This window comes from Prionailurus viverrinus, chromosome X (genome assembly GCF_022837055.1).
Source record: "Prionailurus viverrinus isolate Anna chromosome X, UM_Priviv_1.0, whole genome shotgun sequence".
Lineage (NCBI taxonomy): Eukaryota > Metazoa > Chordata > Mammalia > Carnivora > Felidae > Prionailurus > Prionailurus viverrinus.
Window position 1 is genome coordinate 37,401,533 of NC_062579.1, and position 15,313 is coordinate 37,416,845.

At 47.3% G+C, this 15,313-nt stretch overlaps 1 protein-coding gene across 1 annotated transcript in view; it reads left to right on the forward strand.

Annotated features, from left to right (window-relative positions):
* The window catches only part of LOC125156954 (uncharacterized), a 92,859-nt gene extending 80,425 nt beyond the window's left edge, over positions 1–12,434 (forward strand). Inside the window, exons 3-6 of the mRNA XM_047843249.1 lie at positions 4,721–5,234; positions 5,932–6,034; positions 11,655–11,710; positions 12,182–12,434. Coding sequence (XP_047699205.1) covers positions 4,721–5,234; positions 5,932–6,034; positions 11,655–11,710; positions 12,182–12,183 — 675 coding nt within the window. The 3' untranslated portion in view covers positions 12,184–12,434. The remainder of the gene's footprint in view (positions 1–4,720; positions 5,235–5,931; positions 6,035–11,654; positions 11,711–12,181) is intronic.
* Positions 12,435–15,313: the final 2,879 nt, after the last annotated feature.

Below are 15,313 nucleotides of genomic sequence, written 5' to 3' on the forward strand. Positions count from 1 at the left end.
AAGATCCAATGAGAAAAGGAACCGCAGAAAATAGAGCTCCAAACCGTGGGTGTGGTTCAGTTTCTAAACCACTCGAGACAAGATGCCATGAAGTCAAGCAGAAAGCAGCAAGTAAGAGGCTAAAAAGTTAAGCAGAGCTTTTAGAAACCTCATAGTGATAGAGAGAAAAAAGTTAGAGATCAAGGTCCATCAGGGTTTCAGGTAAAAATCCCAAATGGCTTTGTCCTAGGAAGGGCAAACCAGATATGGAGATAAAACAGAGCCTCGGGGCGCCTGGGTGGCGCAGTCGGTTAAGTGTCCGACTTCAGCCAGGTCACGATCTCGCGGCCCGTGAGTTCGAGCCCCGCGTCAGGCTCTGGGCTGATGGCTCAGAGCCTGGAGCCTGTTTCCGATTCTGTGTCTCCCTCTCTCTCTGCCCCTCCCCCGTTCATGCTCTGTCTCTCTCTGTCCCAAAAATAAATAAATGTTGAAAAAAAAAAATTTAAAAAAAAAAAAAAAAAAAAAAAACAGAGCCTCAAATCATCTGATTCCTTGATGGGATGGGGGTTATCTGCTTCTATTATAGAGGGCTGCCAGAAAAAAAAAGTAAATCATATCTGGAGGATTACATTTTTCAGAGAAATCTTTGAAAACTTTTCATATACAATTTCTGGTGTTCAAAAAAAAAAAATCACAGGCTGCCATGAGTCAGATGAAGGAAACCAAGATGTAACAGACTATATAAATAAACCCATCGGCAAATCAAATATGTGAGTTATGAGACACAAACTTAAAAGAAATCAGGTGACAAAATTATATCAATTACAAGGAATCAAATGGAAATTTTAGAACTGAAAACAGAGCTTAAAGTAAGCACTAATAGACATTAGACGCAGCATAATAGAAGCTTAGTGAATGGGAAGAGAGTTAGTGGAGAATATCCAGGCTAAAGCACTGAAAAAAAAAAATGAAAAAGAATGGAAAGAATGCAAGAGACATGGGGCACGGAAAGATCTGATACATATTTAATTGGAAAGGATATAAATTGGAAAAGATGTCCAAATTCACAGAAGATATCACACTGTTGATTCAAAGAGCTCTCCTGGGGCACCTGGGTGGCTCAGTAGGTTGAGAGCTTGACTTCGGCTCGGGTCACGATCTCACAGTTCGTGGGTTCGAGCCCCGCATCGGGCTCTGTGCTGACCGCTTGTTCAGAGCCTGGAGGCTGCTTCCGATTCTGTGTCTCCCTCTCTCTCTCTGCCCCTCCCCTGCTGGTGCTCTGTCTCTCTCAAAAATGAATGAACATTACAAAAAACTCTCCTAATGTAAAGCAGAATGGATACAAAGGAAATCATAACTAGGCAAATCATAATCAAACAGCTGAAAAACAAAAGAGAAAAAAGGAAAATCTAATTGCAGCCACAGAAAGGAAAGGCACATCACCTTCAAAGGAGAAACAATAAAACTGGCAGCTGACTTTTTGACAAATACAGTGAAAACCAAACACAAAGTGGTGTTTTAAATTTTTTTTTTACATTTATTTATTTTTGAGAGAGCACAAGTGGGGGAAGGGCAGAGAGAGCATGAGACACAGAATCGGAAGCAGGCTCCAGGCTCTGAGCCGTCAGCCCAGAGCCCGACACAGGGTTCAAACTCACAACCATGAGATCATGACCTGAGCCGAAGTCAGATGCTCAACCGACGGAGCCACCCAGGTGCCCCAAGAAGTGGTGTTTTTAAAGTGACAAAATAAAATCACTCTTTACCTGGAATTTTACTGCCAGAGAAAACATCCTTTTTGAAAGACGATGAAATAAATTTGGTTCCAGAAAAGACAAAAATGATAACATCAATTGCCAGCATTCCTACACTAAAACAAATCCTCAAGATTTTTTTTTTTTAAAGTTTATTTATTTTGAGAGAGAGAGAGAGAGGGAGGGACACAGAGAGAGAAAGAATCCCAAGCAGGCTCCCTGCGGTCAGCACAGAGCTCAACGTGGGGCTCGAACTCACGAACCGAGAGATCCTGACCTGAGCTGAGTCAGCATCAAGAGTCAGATGCTTAACTGACTGAACCACCCAGGCGCCCCCTGAAGGTATCTGTAAATGTTAGAAAATCTGGATCCTTAAAAAACAGAAGTGCAAAAGGGAGTGGAGAGTACTAGAAAGACCAAGTATGTGGGTAAATTTCTAGGAACACCGTCTTAAACGATTACATCGCTTTGAGAGGCATTAAAATAGATGTGGACCTAAAATGCAGGTCAACAACAGGACAAAAGGGGAGATGGGCCAGAGCAAATATTTTACATTATTCAATTCTGGAGGAAGCAGTAAAAGGATTATTAATCTACAAGAGACTAACAAATCAGGAGTAGATGTCATCATCTCTAGGATAACCACAAAAGTATAATTAGAAACTTCAAGAAAGCAAGCCCGCTCAGCTCCTGCCCCAGGCAGGCCCTCCGGCCAGCCCTCATTCCTCCGAGTGCCCTCAGGATGTTCCGGATCAGGTCTGCAACCTGGGGATTGCCAAGGGCACAGTCCAACTGGGTTCAGTACGCCCACCTACTGGGATGCTTGAATCACACGGTAGAGCGTGTACCGATCTGAGCACCTGTAGCAACAGCGTGAGGCGGGTCTCCGAGACCCTCGTCAGGCTCGAAGATTCCCTGGGACTCAGGAGAGCTGTTCTACTTTTCAGAGTCCTGCGAGTCCTTCTGAGTTGCTTTATACGCGGTGATGACCTATTACAGTGAGAGCGCGCACAGGACAACCGGCAAGCGGAAAAAGGCACACGGGGGACGTCCAGTAGAAACCCGTGGTGACAGATCAGTTGTCTTCTCCCAAAGGAGTCACGCGGGTCAATGCTTAATTCTCCCAGGAATGGTGCGTCACAAAACCTGCTAAGTGCTGCCAGCCAGGGGAGCTCAGCCAAGCCTTGGGGTGCAGGGACTCTACTGGAGGTCATGCAGGTAGGCGGCAACCACGTGACTGACTTCAGCTACTCAGTTGACAGCCCCCAGGCGTCAAACGAACACAGCGTGGCCCAAGGCCTCACACATACAAACACAGATGTTCACCGCAAGTCACAATCTTTGTAGAAACGATCTGGCCAAACTAGGACGGCGATGCCTGGAATCCAAAAACACTCTGATCGGGCAGAATATGACAGGGGCTTAGCGGCGGCCTCCCAGGAGCCGGACAAGGACCAGTCCTCCTGAAACATGATTCTCCTCGGAGTATATGTGGCTTGAGCCATCCAGGCCTCCCAGGTTTACACTTTACCAATGATTTGCCACTTGATTAGAGGCCTAATTGCCGAACTAAAAAAAATGTTGTTGTCAGTCGGATAGGAGAGTTGGGTAAGGGTGGAACCGGGGACAGACACAATTGTGCAAGAAGGTGGCAAAGGGGAAGTCCACACCACGGGAAGGTACAGTAATGGCACCAGCACGTTGCGTAGTGTGTATGAGAAAACAATGTAAACCGCCACCAGGTGCCTGCTATGGGCTAAGTCCTAGGTTTGTGGCTCTAAGGTGTACCCTACATCAATCACAACAGCCATTCAGGCAGGGGACCTCCAGTTATGACTCAAGGGACCAGAGAGTAGTAAGGACAAATCTTCTCCCCTATGGACTGATATATCCCAACAGCCCAGGCTCGGGATAGACTGGAAGAAAAACTTGGCACATTGCTCGGTTCCAAAATGACAAAGTCACACTAAAAGCGCTGGCACCGCATGAGTCACAAATGTGTGTCCTCCGCTAGGACCCATGCAAAACAAGAAGTCTTGTTTCTCGGTGAGACCCCTTGCTCCTGTGTTATCAGGGTATGGGGACACTCTGACCAAGGCCAAAGACGAGGTCCTTCTGCAGCTGGGGGTTTCTCTACTGTCCTTGGGACACTATCATATTAATTTTCTGGTCTCCTGATACCGATGTCTGAAAAGGTTAGCAGGTCGCCTCTCCTCTAGAAACAAATACGATGGTCTCTCGAGGACTGGCCATCGCTTACAAATGCGCAAAGACCTGACACTGGTGGCAATGCCCACTCCCCTGAGGGCAAACAGGCTTCTCTCCGGGGACTCCTACACAAGGCTTGGGACACTCACTTCCCAGAACTCTGCGGTGGAAGCTTGGGCTCTGATGCATCCAAACCACCCGGGAATGTCAGTTACCTCGGAGGGGAAAGGGAAAGACAGGGACAGAGCAGTATGCTCCAATGGAGATCCCATACGCCTATGACGGCTCCACGACGGTTCTGTCACGTGCTTCTCGCAACAGTGCCTGGCACCTGCTGGCTCGGGCACAGAAGCAATCGGGTGGATCTGAGCTGGGACCTTGCGGTGCCCGGACCTAAGAGTTCTGCTTCGTGGCAGGCAGCTCCAGGGGCAGCACACGCTTGGGCCTCTTTCCCCAGACCCTGACGGGAACCAGAAAACTTTCCTCAAGGCACTTACGGGCCTTTTTAGCAGGCCATGCTGCCACCGGCTGGCACACCGGCCGGCACAGAGAACAACACGCTCGGCTACTTTACGCCGTGTTATCAAAAAGCAAACATCAGACTCTCCCTGGACGCCCTGGGTCGCAGACCCGGGAGTAACACGATTTATTTCAGGAGACCGGGGCATCGGGGTTTCTCCCACTGAGCGCGTCGCCCGCCCTCCCCGCCCGCTCCCAAGCGCTCTTCCGGGCCACTCCCCCGACGGAGCCCGCCCTCTGCTCTCTGACCCCTGGGGCAGGCCCCGCCCCCAAGATGGCGGCGCCCATGTGCCGCTGAGAACGGCAGCAGGCCCCACTACCCTTTCTCATCCCGAGAAGCTGAAGGCAGCGGAGAGCGCGGCTTCGGGGGATGGAGGGTGCGCGGCAGACGGCGAGGGAGACGGCGCCTCGGCCTCGGAGGCGGCGGGACCGGGGCCTCTGCGACCGTCCGCCGGCCCCTCGCCGCCCCCCGGCCTCTCGTGCGACTCGTCCGGAAAACGGTCGCCCGCTCCGGTCCCTACATCGTGCCCCAGACGAACCCCGTCGGAATCACTGGCCGCGACTCGCGCCATCTTGGCCATTGGCCGTGGAGGCCCCGAAGCAGCTCCTGCGCGTGCGCCGCGCTCCGACCTCGGGCTGCGGGGCGCCGGGAGCGGAAGTGCTCCGCTGACCCGAGGGCGGCGCGAGGTCGCGCCGCTTGTTGTCCTCCGACCTGGCTGTCGGGTTCTGGTAGCCAAGTACCGGGAGGCGGAGCGGGCACGGGCCGGAGGGCAGGTGGGGGTGATGGGTTCGCGCCCCTGCGACCTCGGGGCCCTGGGCTGAGTGTGGGCGACGGGCCGGGGGCGACAGCCAGTGATACTGTCATTGAGTCGTTGGGTCAGGTTCAGCGGCCGTTTGCTGAGTGTCTAGTACGTGCGAGGCGCCCTTGGGTGCACGGTCATCCTCCCGAGGGCTGTGAGTAGGTACTACGATTGTCTTCATTATATCGCGAGAAAGCAAGAACAGAAAGGCTCGTAGCCTGTCCAGAGTCACACGGCTAGAAAACCCCGGGAGATCCTTGTAGCACCTATGCGTTTCTAACGAGCGTTCCCGAAATGTATCAACTTTGTGCTTGCTGTGTGCCTTCCCTGCTAGAACACAGCTCCGCAGGGTCGGGGAACTCTGCTTACTTTGTTCACTGATGTACCTGCAACACGTTGGACAGGCCCACAGTAGGCACTCAACTTTTTCACTGAATGAATCAAGGCGACAGAGCGGGCAATCAGTTCGAGTCCACAGCTAGGACCCTTATGGGATGACGCAGTGCTTAGCTCCTTGTCTGGTGACAATTAGGCTGCTACTAAGCGTTTACTCTTAACACTGAAACGAGGCCTTGTGGCTGCTTCCATAAAGTATTCCATCTGGGTTTTCCTCGCTTTCACTGCCTCAGAGAGGTTGCTCACTGCATCTCCTGTGCGGTCGTTGTTTCCAGGGTCAGGGCGCATCAGTGAGACCACTGCTCACCTCCTGCGGGCTCCGGCTCAGCCGCCCCTGGGCTTCCTAGTCTACAGAAGAGCCAGTCGAGGCCTCAGAAGGTGAGTTCCCTGGTTCAGGGACAGATGCGGTGCTGTGGCCATGGTCCCAACGGAGATGCGTTTGTCTCTGGATCGTTTGGTCCTGCATCATTAGGAACAAGAGAGCTCTTATCAGAGTCCTAAGAGGAGGAGCCTCAGCCCAGAGCCTAGGACAGAGAGAGGAGGCTCATAGGACACACCCAGACCCTACGGCAGAGGGAAGAGGCTCACAGGACAAGTGGGAATATTGCACTTCCAGGGTAAGGTGTTCTAATAGCTCATCTGTTTCTTTAAAAAGGTTAAAATAATTTTAGTTACATAAACACCGTATACTGGACTGTCTCAAATAGTGTAGGGAGCAGCAAAGAACATTTGTGTAAACAGTAGCAATGCACAGAGCCTGATGCGGGGCTGGAACTCATAGACTGTGAGATCATGACCTGAGCTGAAGTGGGTCCCTTAACGGACTGAGCCACCCCGGTGCCCCTATCAGCCCCCTTTCTTTTTGTGATGTGTTTCCTGGTAAGTTTCAGAGACCAGTACATTTCACCCCTGAATACTTTCACAGGCATATCATTTAACTATGTTTGTGTTTAATGCTTAATAGGTATTTTAATAAAAAATAAATTCATACATAGCACCATCTGGTATTTGATTGTATGTCATCATGTTTAATATAATCCCTATATATATTTTTCATGTGTTTTCATTATATATTTATGCTGATATGACGCTTTTTTAAGTGATATTTATTGAGATATAATTTATATATCAAAAGTTCACCTTTCTAGGGGCACCTGGGTGGCTCAGTCGGTTGAGCGTCTGATTCAGCTCAGGTCATGATCTCGCGGTCTGTGAGTTCGAGCCCCACGTCAGGCTCTGTGCTGACAGCTCGGAGCCTGGAGCCTGCTTAGGATTCTGTGTCTCCCTCTCTCTCTGCCCCTCCCCCGTTCATGCTCTGTCTCTCTCTGTCTCAAGAATAAATAAACTGTTAAAAAAATTTTTTTAAAAAAGAAAAAGTTCACCTTTCTTCACCGTACCGTCCCATGGATTTGACGGAGATTGAGTCATGGAACCACCACCATCACCATGATATTAGACTTTTTCATCACTCCCCATCAAAACCATTGTTCCCTTTATTCTTAAACTACTCTTTCCACTCCCAGACTTGATCTTTTTTTTTTTATTGTACTTTAATTCTTTCTAGAAAGTCCTAGAAATGAATCTTTTAGTATATGGCCAAATGCAGCTCCCTTCTTTCACTTAATGCTTTTTAATTTCATCCATGTTGTGGCACATTGTGTTATTTTGTCGCTTTCATAGCCAGGTAATGTTCCGGTTTGTGTATCTGTGGACCACCTCATGCCCACTGCAATTGTTCAAGGTTTCGCGTTATTCTTAAGGAAACTAGTGAACATCTTGTACAGATATTTATGTGGACATATGTTTTTCTGTTTCTTGGGTAAATATCTGGAGTGGGGTTGCCTGGTCATATGGTAAGCATATGTTTCACTTAGAAGACATTTCCAGAGGGTTCTGCCAACTAGCTCTACCATTTGGTTTTCCCACCAACAACACACCTTTTGTGTAGGTGTGTAAAGGTATCTCATCGTGACTTGAATTTGCATTTTTGTAACGAGTCTCGATGGTGAACATCTTGCCACGTGCTTGTCTCCGCCATCTGTTCATCTTTGGTGAGGTATCTGTTGTAATCTTTTGCCTTTTTTGTTTGTTATTAAGTTGTTATTTTTACAACCTTTTATGTACACCTATATCTTTATATACATGCACACACATGCAGTATCTGTTATCTTTATATATTGTAGTTGCAAGCTCTTTATCTTCTATGTGTTTTCCCAGTGTTTCCTCCCAACTTGGGGCATGTTTTGTTCTTAACAGTGTCTTCTGAAGGAGACATCTTTATTTTTGATAAAGTGCAATTTAGCAAGTATTTCTCTTGTGGTTGATGCTTTTGTGTTCCATTTATCAAATTGCTTTCTACCCCAGGGTAAGAAAGATTTTTCTCATAATTTTTCTTAGAGAGGATTACAGTTTGGTACTTGTAATTAAGCCTGTGGTGGATAATGAGTTAACTTTTATATCCAGTGTGAGGTAAGGGTCAACATTCTTTTATATTCTTTTTTTTTTTTTCAACGTTTATTTTATTTTTGAGACAGAGAGAGACAGAGCATGAACAGGGGAGGGGCAGAGAGAGAGGGAGACACAGAATCAGAAACAGGCTCCAGGCTCTGAGCCATCAGCCCAGAGCCCGACGCGGGGCTCGAACTCACGGACCGCGAGATCGTGACCTGGCTGAAGTCGGACGCTTAACCCACTGCGCCACCCAGGCGCCCCTATATTCTTATTTTTTGCATACTCCTTTCCATTCGATTCAGTAACATTTCTGAAAAGACTTCTTTCCCAGTTTCCCTAGCACCCTTCCTAAAAATGAGTTGAATACGTATGTTATCAGTCTACCTGCATATACCACATTGTGTTAATTACTGCAGCCTTATATTAAGTGCTCAAATCAGGTAGTGTGAGTCCTCCAGATTTGTTGTTTGTTTTCACAGTTGTTTTGGCAACTCTAGGTCCTTGCTCTTTTCATATAAATTTTATTTTTTTAATGTTTATTTATTTATTTTTTTCAATATATGAAATTTATCGTCAAATTGGATTCCATACAACACCCAGTGCTCATCCCAAAAGGTGCCCTCCTCAACACCCATCACCCACCCTCCCCTCCCTCCACCCCCCATCAACCCTCAGTTTGTTCTCAGTTTTTTGTTTTGTTTTGTTTTTTTAATTTTTTTTCAACGTTTATTTATTTTTGGGACAGAGAGAGACAGAGCATGAACGGGGGAGGGGCAGAGAGAGAGGGAGACACAGAATCGGAAACAGGCTCCAGGCTCTGAGCCATCAGCCCAGAGCCTGACGCGGGGCTCGAACTCACGGACCGCGAGATCGTGACCTGGCTGAAGTCGGACGCTTAACCAACTGCGCCACCCAGGCACCCCTGTTCTCAGTTTTTAAGAGTCTCTTATGCTTTGGCTCTCTCCCACTCTAACCTCTTTTTTTTTTCCTTCCCCTCCCCCATGGTCTTCTGTTAAGTTTCTCAGGATCCATATAAGAGTGAAAACATGGTATCTGTCTTTCTCTGTATGGCTTATTTCACGTAGCATCACACTCTCCAGTTCCATCCACGTTGCTACAAAGGGCCATGTTTCATTCTTTCTCATTGCCACGTAGTACTCCATTGTGTATATAAACCACAATTTCTTTATCCATTCATCAGTTGATGGACATTTAGGCTCTTTCCATCATATAAATTTTAGGATCTGGTTGTCAATCTCTGAGGAAAAGCCTGCAGATTTGGAGATTGCCTTGAGTCTGTGGATTGTAGTTCTGCCAGCTGTATTGACTCTTCTGATTTATTAACATGGTAAAACTCTCCATTTACAGGTGTTCTTGAATTTATCTCAGTAATGTTTTGCAGTTTTGAATGGACAGGCCTTGCACATATTTTAAGTTATTCCTGTTGTATATTCCTACAGCATTAATGGTGGGAGTGTGTGTTGTATGTATTCATTTTTTTGCATTTCAGTTTTCTATATCGACTTTGTATCCTAGGACCTTCCTAAGCATACATATTAGGGGCTAGTAGCTTTTTTGTTGAAAGTTTGGCATTTTCTACATAAACAATCCTATAGTTGTGAATAAAGACTATTTTATTTCTTCCTTTCTAATCTGGATGCCTTTATTCCTTTTTCTTGCCTTATTGTACTGGCTAAGATCTTTGGTACAATGTTGCCTATGTATAGGAAGAGTGACATCCTTGCCTTGCTCCTGACCTTGGGCCAAAATCATTCATTCTTTGACCGCTGGGTATAATTCAGCTTGTAGGGGTTTTCACAGATGCCAGGTAGCAGTTGAGGACATCTCCTTCTGATCCTGGTTTTGTGAGAGTTTTTATCATGACTGGGTACTGAATGTCGCAAATGCTTTTAGGGATTAACCAATATCACTCTTTTTTCTTAGTCTTACATTTTATGTAATTATGTATCTTGTCGGGTTTAGGCCTGTCATTTCATTATTTCTTTTCTTTTTGTCCTCTCTTTTTTGGTTCTTGTTGTCTTGCTTCCCCATTCCTCTCTGGAATATTTGTGTGTGTGCTTTTTTTTTAAAGTTAAACTTCTAGGGGTGCCTGGGTGGCTCAGTCAGTGGAGCGTCTGACTTCGGCTCAGGTCATGATCTCGCGGTCCGTGAGTTCGAGCCCCGCGTCGGGCTCTGTGCGGACAGCTCAGAGCCTGGAGCCTGCTTCGGATTCTGTGTCTCCCTCTCTCTCAATGCCCCTCCCCCACTCGTGCTCTGTCTCTCTCTGTCAAAAATAAATAAACATGAAAAAAATTTTTTTAAATAAAAACAATAAAGTTAAACTTCTATTTTGAGATAACTGTAGATTCCCATGCACTTATAGGAAATAATACAGGAAGATTTCCTGTACCCTTAGGCAGTATCCCCCACTGGTGCCATCTTGCAAAACTATAGTACAGAATACAACCAGGATATTGACATTAATGCAGGCAAGATACACAACATTTCTGTCACCATAAGGAATTTTATAGCCATATCCCTTTCCTCCCACCCCTACCCTTACCCCCTCCTTAAGCCCTGGCAAGTACTAATTTGTTCCCCATTTTTGTAATTTTTTTCATTTCAAGAACATTAACAAATGGACTCATACAGTATGTAATCTTACAGGATTGATTCTTTTCACTCAGTATAATTCTCTGGAGATTTATCTGGTTTTTGTGTTAGTAGTTTCTTCCTTTTTGTCACTGAGTTGTATTCCACTAAATGGATCAGTTTATCTAACTGTGTAACTGTTCTTTCCATTAGCAATATGCATTGCAGGTTCCTCCATATCTTTTTTTTTTTTTTAATGTTTCTTCATTTTTTGAGAGACAGAGCATGAGTAGGGGAGGGGCAGAGAGTGAGGGAGACACAGAATCTGAAGCAGCCTCCAGGGCCCGAGCTGTCCGCACAGAGCCCGACGCAGGGCCCGAACTCACGAACTGTGAGATCATGACCTGAGCCGAAGTCGGACCCTATTGAAGGGCATCCAGGCTGCTTCCGGTTTTGGACCACTGTGAATAAAGCTGCTATAAAGCTGTCATTTACACATGTAGGTTTTTCTGTGGACAGAAGTTTCACCTCGTGGTTCCTTTCCTTTTGAGGTTTTTGTTTTGTTACGTTTATTTAGAGAGAGAGAGTACACACCTGCGGAAGGGGCACAGAGAGAGAGGGAGAGAGAATCCCAAGCAGGCTCCGTGCTGCCAGTGCAGAGCCCAGTGCGGGGCTCAAACTCATGAACCGTGAGATCGTGACCTGAGCCAAAACCAAGAGTCAGATGCTTAACCGACTGAGCTACGTGGGTGCCCCTCCTTTTGAGGTTTTTAATTTTTTTACTGTGAACTCATTTTCAGTGAGAGTTCTTTTCCATGGAAATTCTGTGTGCTTGTTATGACGGCATCCCCGCCGAACTGTTGGGCCCGTGCCACTGCTGGGGCCCAGCGCTTTCCCTGAGGCAGGACCAGCTGTCGGGAATTTTTCAACCTCTGGGTTTTGTGCTCTGCTTCAGATGTCCGTGTGGAGTGCGTGCCTGCCTGTGGCACAGGACTTGGGTTCTCATTTCCTGTAAGTGACTCCTGATTCTTACTGTTTTCATCAGCCAGGGGGTGACAGCTTTCTAGTTCCTGTTTTAAAAGCCGCAATGTCCTTTATGACTTCCGGCTTTAAGGCAGTATCTCAGTTCTAGTTCTTTGCCCGCCTGTGGCCTGGAATCCACTCCACTCGTGAATTAGAGTCTTAATCCCCCAACTGCAAAGCCATACGGCATCCATTTGTGTTCACCCCTCACTTTAAATCACATAATAATATTCTTCATTGATCTTCAGCCTGACTGTGTATTAAGTCTTTTAAATACTGGCCAGCATCTCATCGTATTTGCAGTCAGAGGAGGTGGGGGGGGGGGGGGCACAGGGAGAGCCCATTTACATCAGCCCAAGTCCTGTTGATAGGAGTGCACAGCAGGACATTTATGACTTAATTTTATCCCATAACATTATATAGAGTAGAAATGATGATGTATTGCATTTTTCCCCCTAGAACTCAGGCAAGTTGAAGACCAGCTAGACCGCCCCAGGGAAAGCCAAGACCAACCTGTGTGGCAGACTGCATTCGCAGACAGGGAAGCACAGAAAGGTCCAAGCGGCCAAGAATTCACAACATTCAGAAAAATCATTTATCCAAGCACAGACTTCGTTTCTATAAGACAAAGACTCTCTAAATATTACTCGTGGGGAAGGTGTTCAAAGTGTAATTTAAACTTTCTCTACATAAGTAAAGACTCTTTAGGTTTTTTTTTTAATGTTTATTTATTTTTGAGAGAGACAGAGTGCAAGTGGGGGAGGGGCAGAGAGAGAGGGAGACAGAATCTGAAATAGGCTCCAGGCTCTGAGCTGTCAGCACAGAGCCTGATGTGGGGCTCGAACCCACAAACCGTGAGATCATGACCTGAGCCGAAGTCAGACACTTAAGCAACTGAGCCACCCAGGCGCCCCAAGGCTCTTTAGTTTTATAAAAATATTACGTTAATGGATTTTTCTGCTTTTTGGCAACAATTTTAAGGAGGATAATGACAGTCCCACATCCCCCAACCAAACAGCTAAACTGATGTTTTATAGCTGAAGAAACCATCATAAGGAGTGTGTTTATTTTCTTAAAGTTTTGATTTATTCATTTTGAGAGAGAGAGAGAATCCCAAGTAGGCTCTGTGCTGTCACTGCAGAGCCTGATGCGGATCTCGAACCCACGAACTGCGAGATCGTGACTTGAGCTGAAACCAAGAGTCAGACGCTCAACCGACTGAGCCGTCCAGGTGCCCCAGGACTGTGTTTAGGACTCAGAGATAGTAAGTGACGTAGCGAGCATTAGCCATCTCCTCTAACTGACATTCAGTGCCCTTCATCCCTCCAGACCTCACCCAGTGGAAGCAAGGTGAGGACATCCTGCGTGGTTATTTACTACTGTCTCCGTTTTGTGCTGGGTTGAAACGTTTAGGAGAAAGCAAAAAGCAGACTCGCATTCCCACGTATACTACAGTTGGTCTTGCCAGGCCAGCAGTCTTGCTGGAACGGCTAGGGGGGAGGGAGGGGAAACTGCAAAGAAAAATGCCTTTGGGCAATCGCAGAGCCGTGGAAACAACGAGGACTCGAGGAATGAAAATTCTAGAGAGTGAAGTGCCTTTTCCAGGTGAACGGATGACCGCTGTCCGTTATCTGGAGGCATCTGCTGAATCTGGGGGCAAGCGGAGGATGGGGCTCGGCCCGGGCTGATGGACTTTCAGGGGGGCGGGTAGAGATCCAGAAGAGCTTGCAGAGGTTATATAGGGCCAACTGGGAAACGAAAAGAGCTCCAGGAGCATGACTGCCTTCGTCCAGGGGGTGCTTGCCGAGTTTGTGACGGCGCAGGAGGTTAGCGGGCCCAAGCCAGAAACACAACGTGAGCCCTCTTGTGGTGTCGCGTGCTTTGCAAACAGTCTGGACAGAGCACGAGGTCCGCGCGATCGTGGAGGAGGAGGCTGAAGAGCTCAGCTCAGTACCTATGAAGGGGGAACTAAATCTCCAGAAGTCTCACGTCTGAGGAGACAGAGAGCCAACACTCCTGCTCTCTCGGGCAGAAGTGCAGCAGGGACAGCCTGAGGAACGGTGCTGGGGAGAGCTAGGTTATCTTCACCCAGCAGTCTGACCCTGCTCGATCGGAGGTGATCGGTCCCAGGCCTCGTCTGCTGAATGAGGAAAAGGCAAACCCAGGCACCTGTAACCTCCACGGTTTTTTTAACATACGCTGTCTGATACAGAAGCTTACTAGACATGAGAAAAGGCAGAGAGATGCGGTTGTTGGGACAAAATGAACAATTGTGGTAGGCATGCTTCTAAGGATGACGCCACGGACTCTCTTCCTTTTATAATCCGTGCCCCCTCCCCAGCCCTTTGACTGGGTGAAACGTGTGAATATAATGATAGCTGTGGTTACGCTATATTCTACGCCCAAAGGGGGATTATCTGAGTAGCCCTCATCTTTTTTTTTTTTTTTTGTATTTTTTTTAAGTTTATTTACTTTTGAGAGAGCAAGCGAGGGAGCAGGGGAAGAGCAGAGAGAGACAGAGAGAGGATACCAAGCAGGCTGTGTACTGTCCGTGCAGAGACCGACACGGGGCTCAAACTCACGAACCGTGAGATCGTGACTTGAGCCGAAACCGAGAGCCAGGACTTAACCGACCGAGCCACCCAGGTGCCCCGCCTCATCTTTTCATAGGAGCTTTTTAAAGGCCGTTTTGTCCAGCTGGGTGGCAAAAGAGGAAGTCAGAGATTCGAAGGTGTGGAAGGGATCCAACACGAGAGGGATTCTCTGTTGCTGATGTGGGGAAGGATCCGTGAGCCTCATCCAGGATCTGAGAGCGGCAGCCAGCCGGAAAATGAGGACCTCAGTCCTCCGGCCACAGGAACTGAATTCGGCCAATAACATGGATGAACTTAGAAGTAGATGCTTCCCCACAGCCTCCAGCTAAGACCCATCCCAGACTATACCTTGATTCCCGCTTTGTGAGACAGAGAGTAGCCAAGCCCGCCAGGATTTCTGACCTACAGAACTATGTAAACGGGTGGTGTTCTAAGCCACTGTTTGTGGGAATTCGTTTCAGCTACAGTAGAGAACTAACACACAAAAAAAACCCACACGAGTTTGATGCTGGAATCCACAAAAGGCACTTTTCAGTATCCATTAATATAACAGAAATAAAGGAAAAGACAAACGGGGTGAAAGTTGCTGGCATCTCTAAAAATGGGTAAAATATGTATGCTATAACTGAAAACAAATACAGTAACCAAGAACTCCTTGTGTATGGGTTTTAACAGTGGATTAGACATAGCAGAAGACGGGATTCGTGACTTTGAGGACAACAGGCTTGTCCCAAAGCGAGGGGGCGAAATGCAGAAAACCAGAAGCAAACTTCGAGAGGCATTTGGGAAACAGCCAAAAGGTAAATAAAGCACGTATGTTGAAAGAGATCTAAGCCAGGGAGCCAAGAAGCTCTGCGAATCCCAAGCAGGAGTGATCAACTCCTACCATTCCGTTTCCAGCCGTGATGGAGGAGCCAGGACTAAACTTCTCCCCCCTACGGTAAACAACTAGATGGCACCGATACGGTCCATGAGGTTAGCAGTGCTCATACAGCGG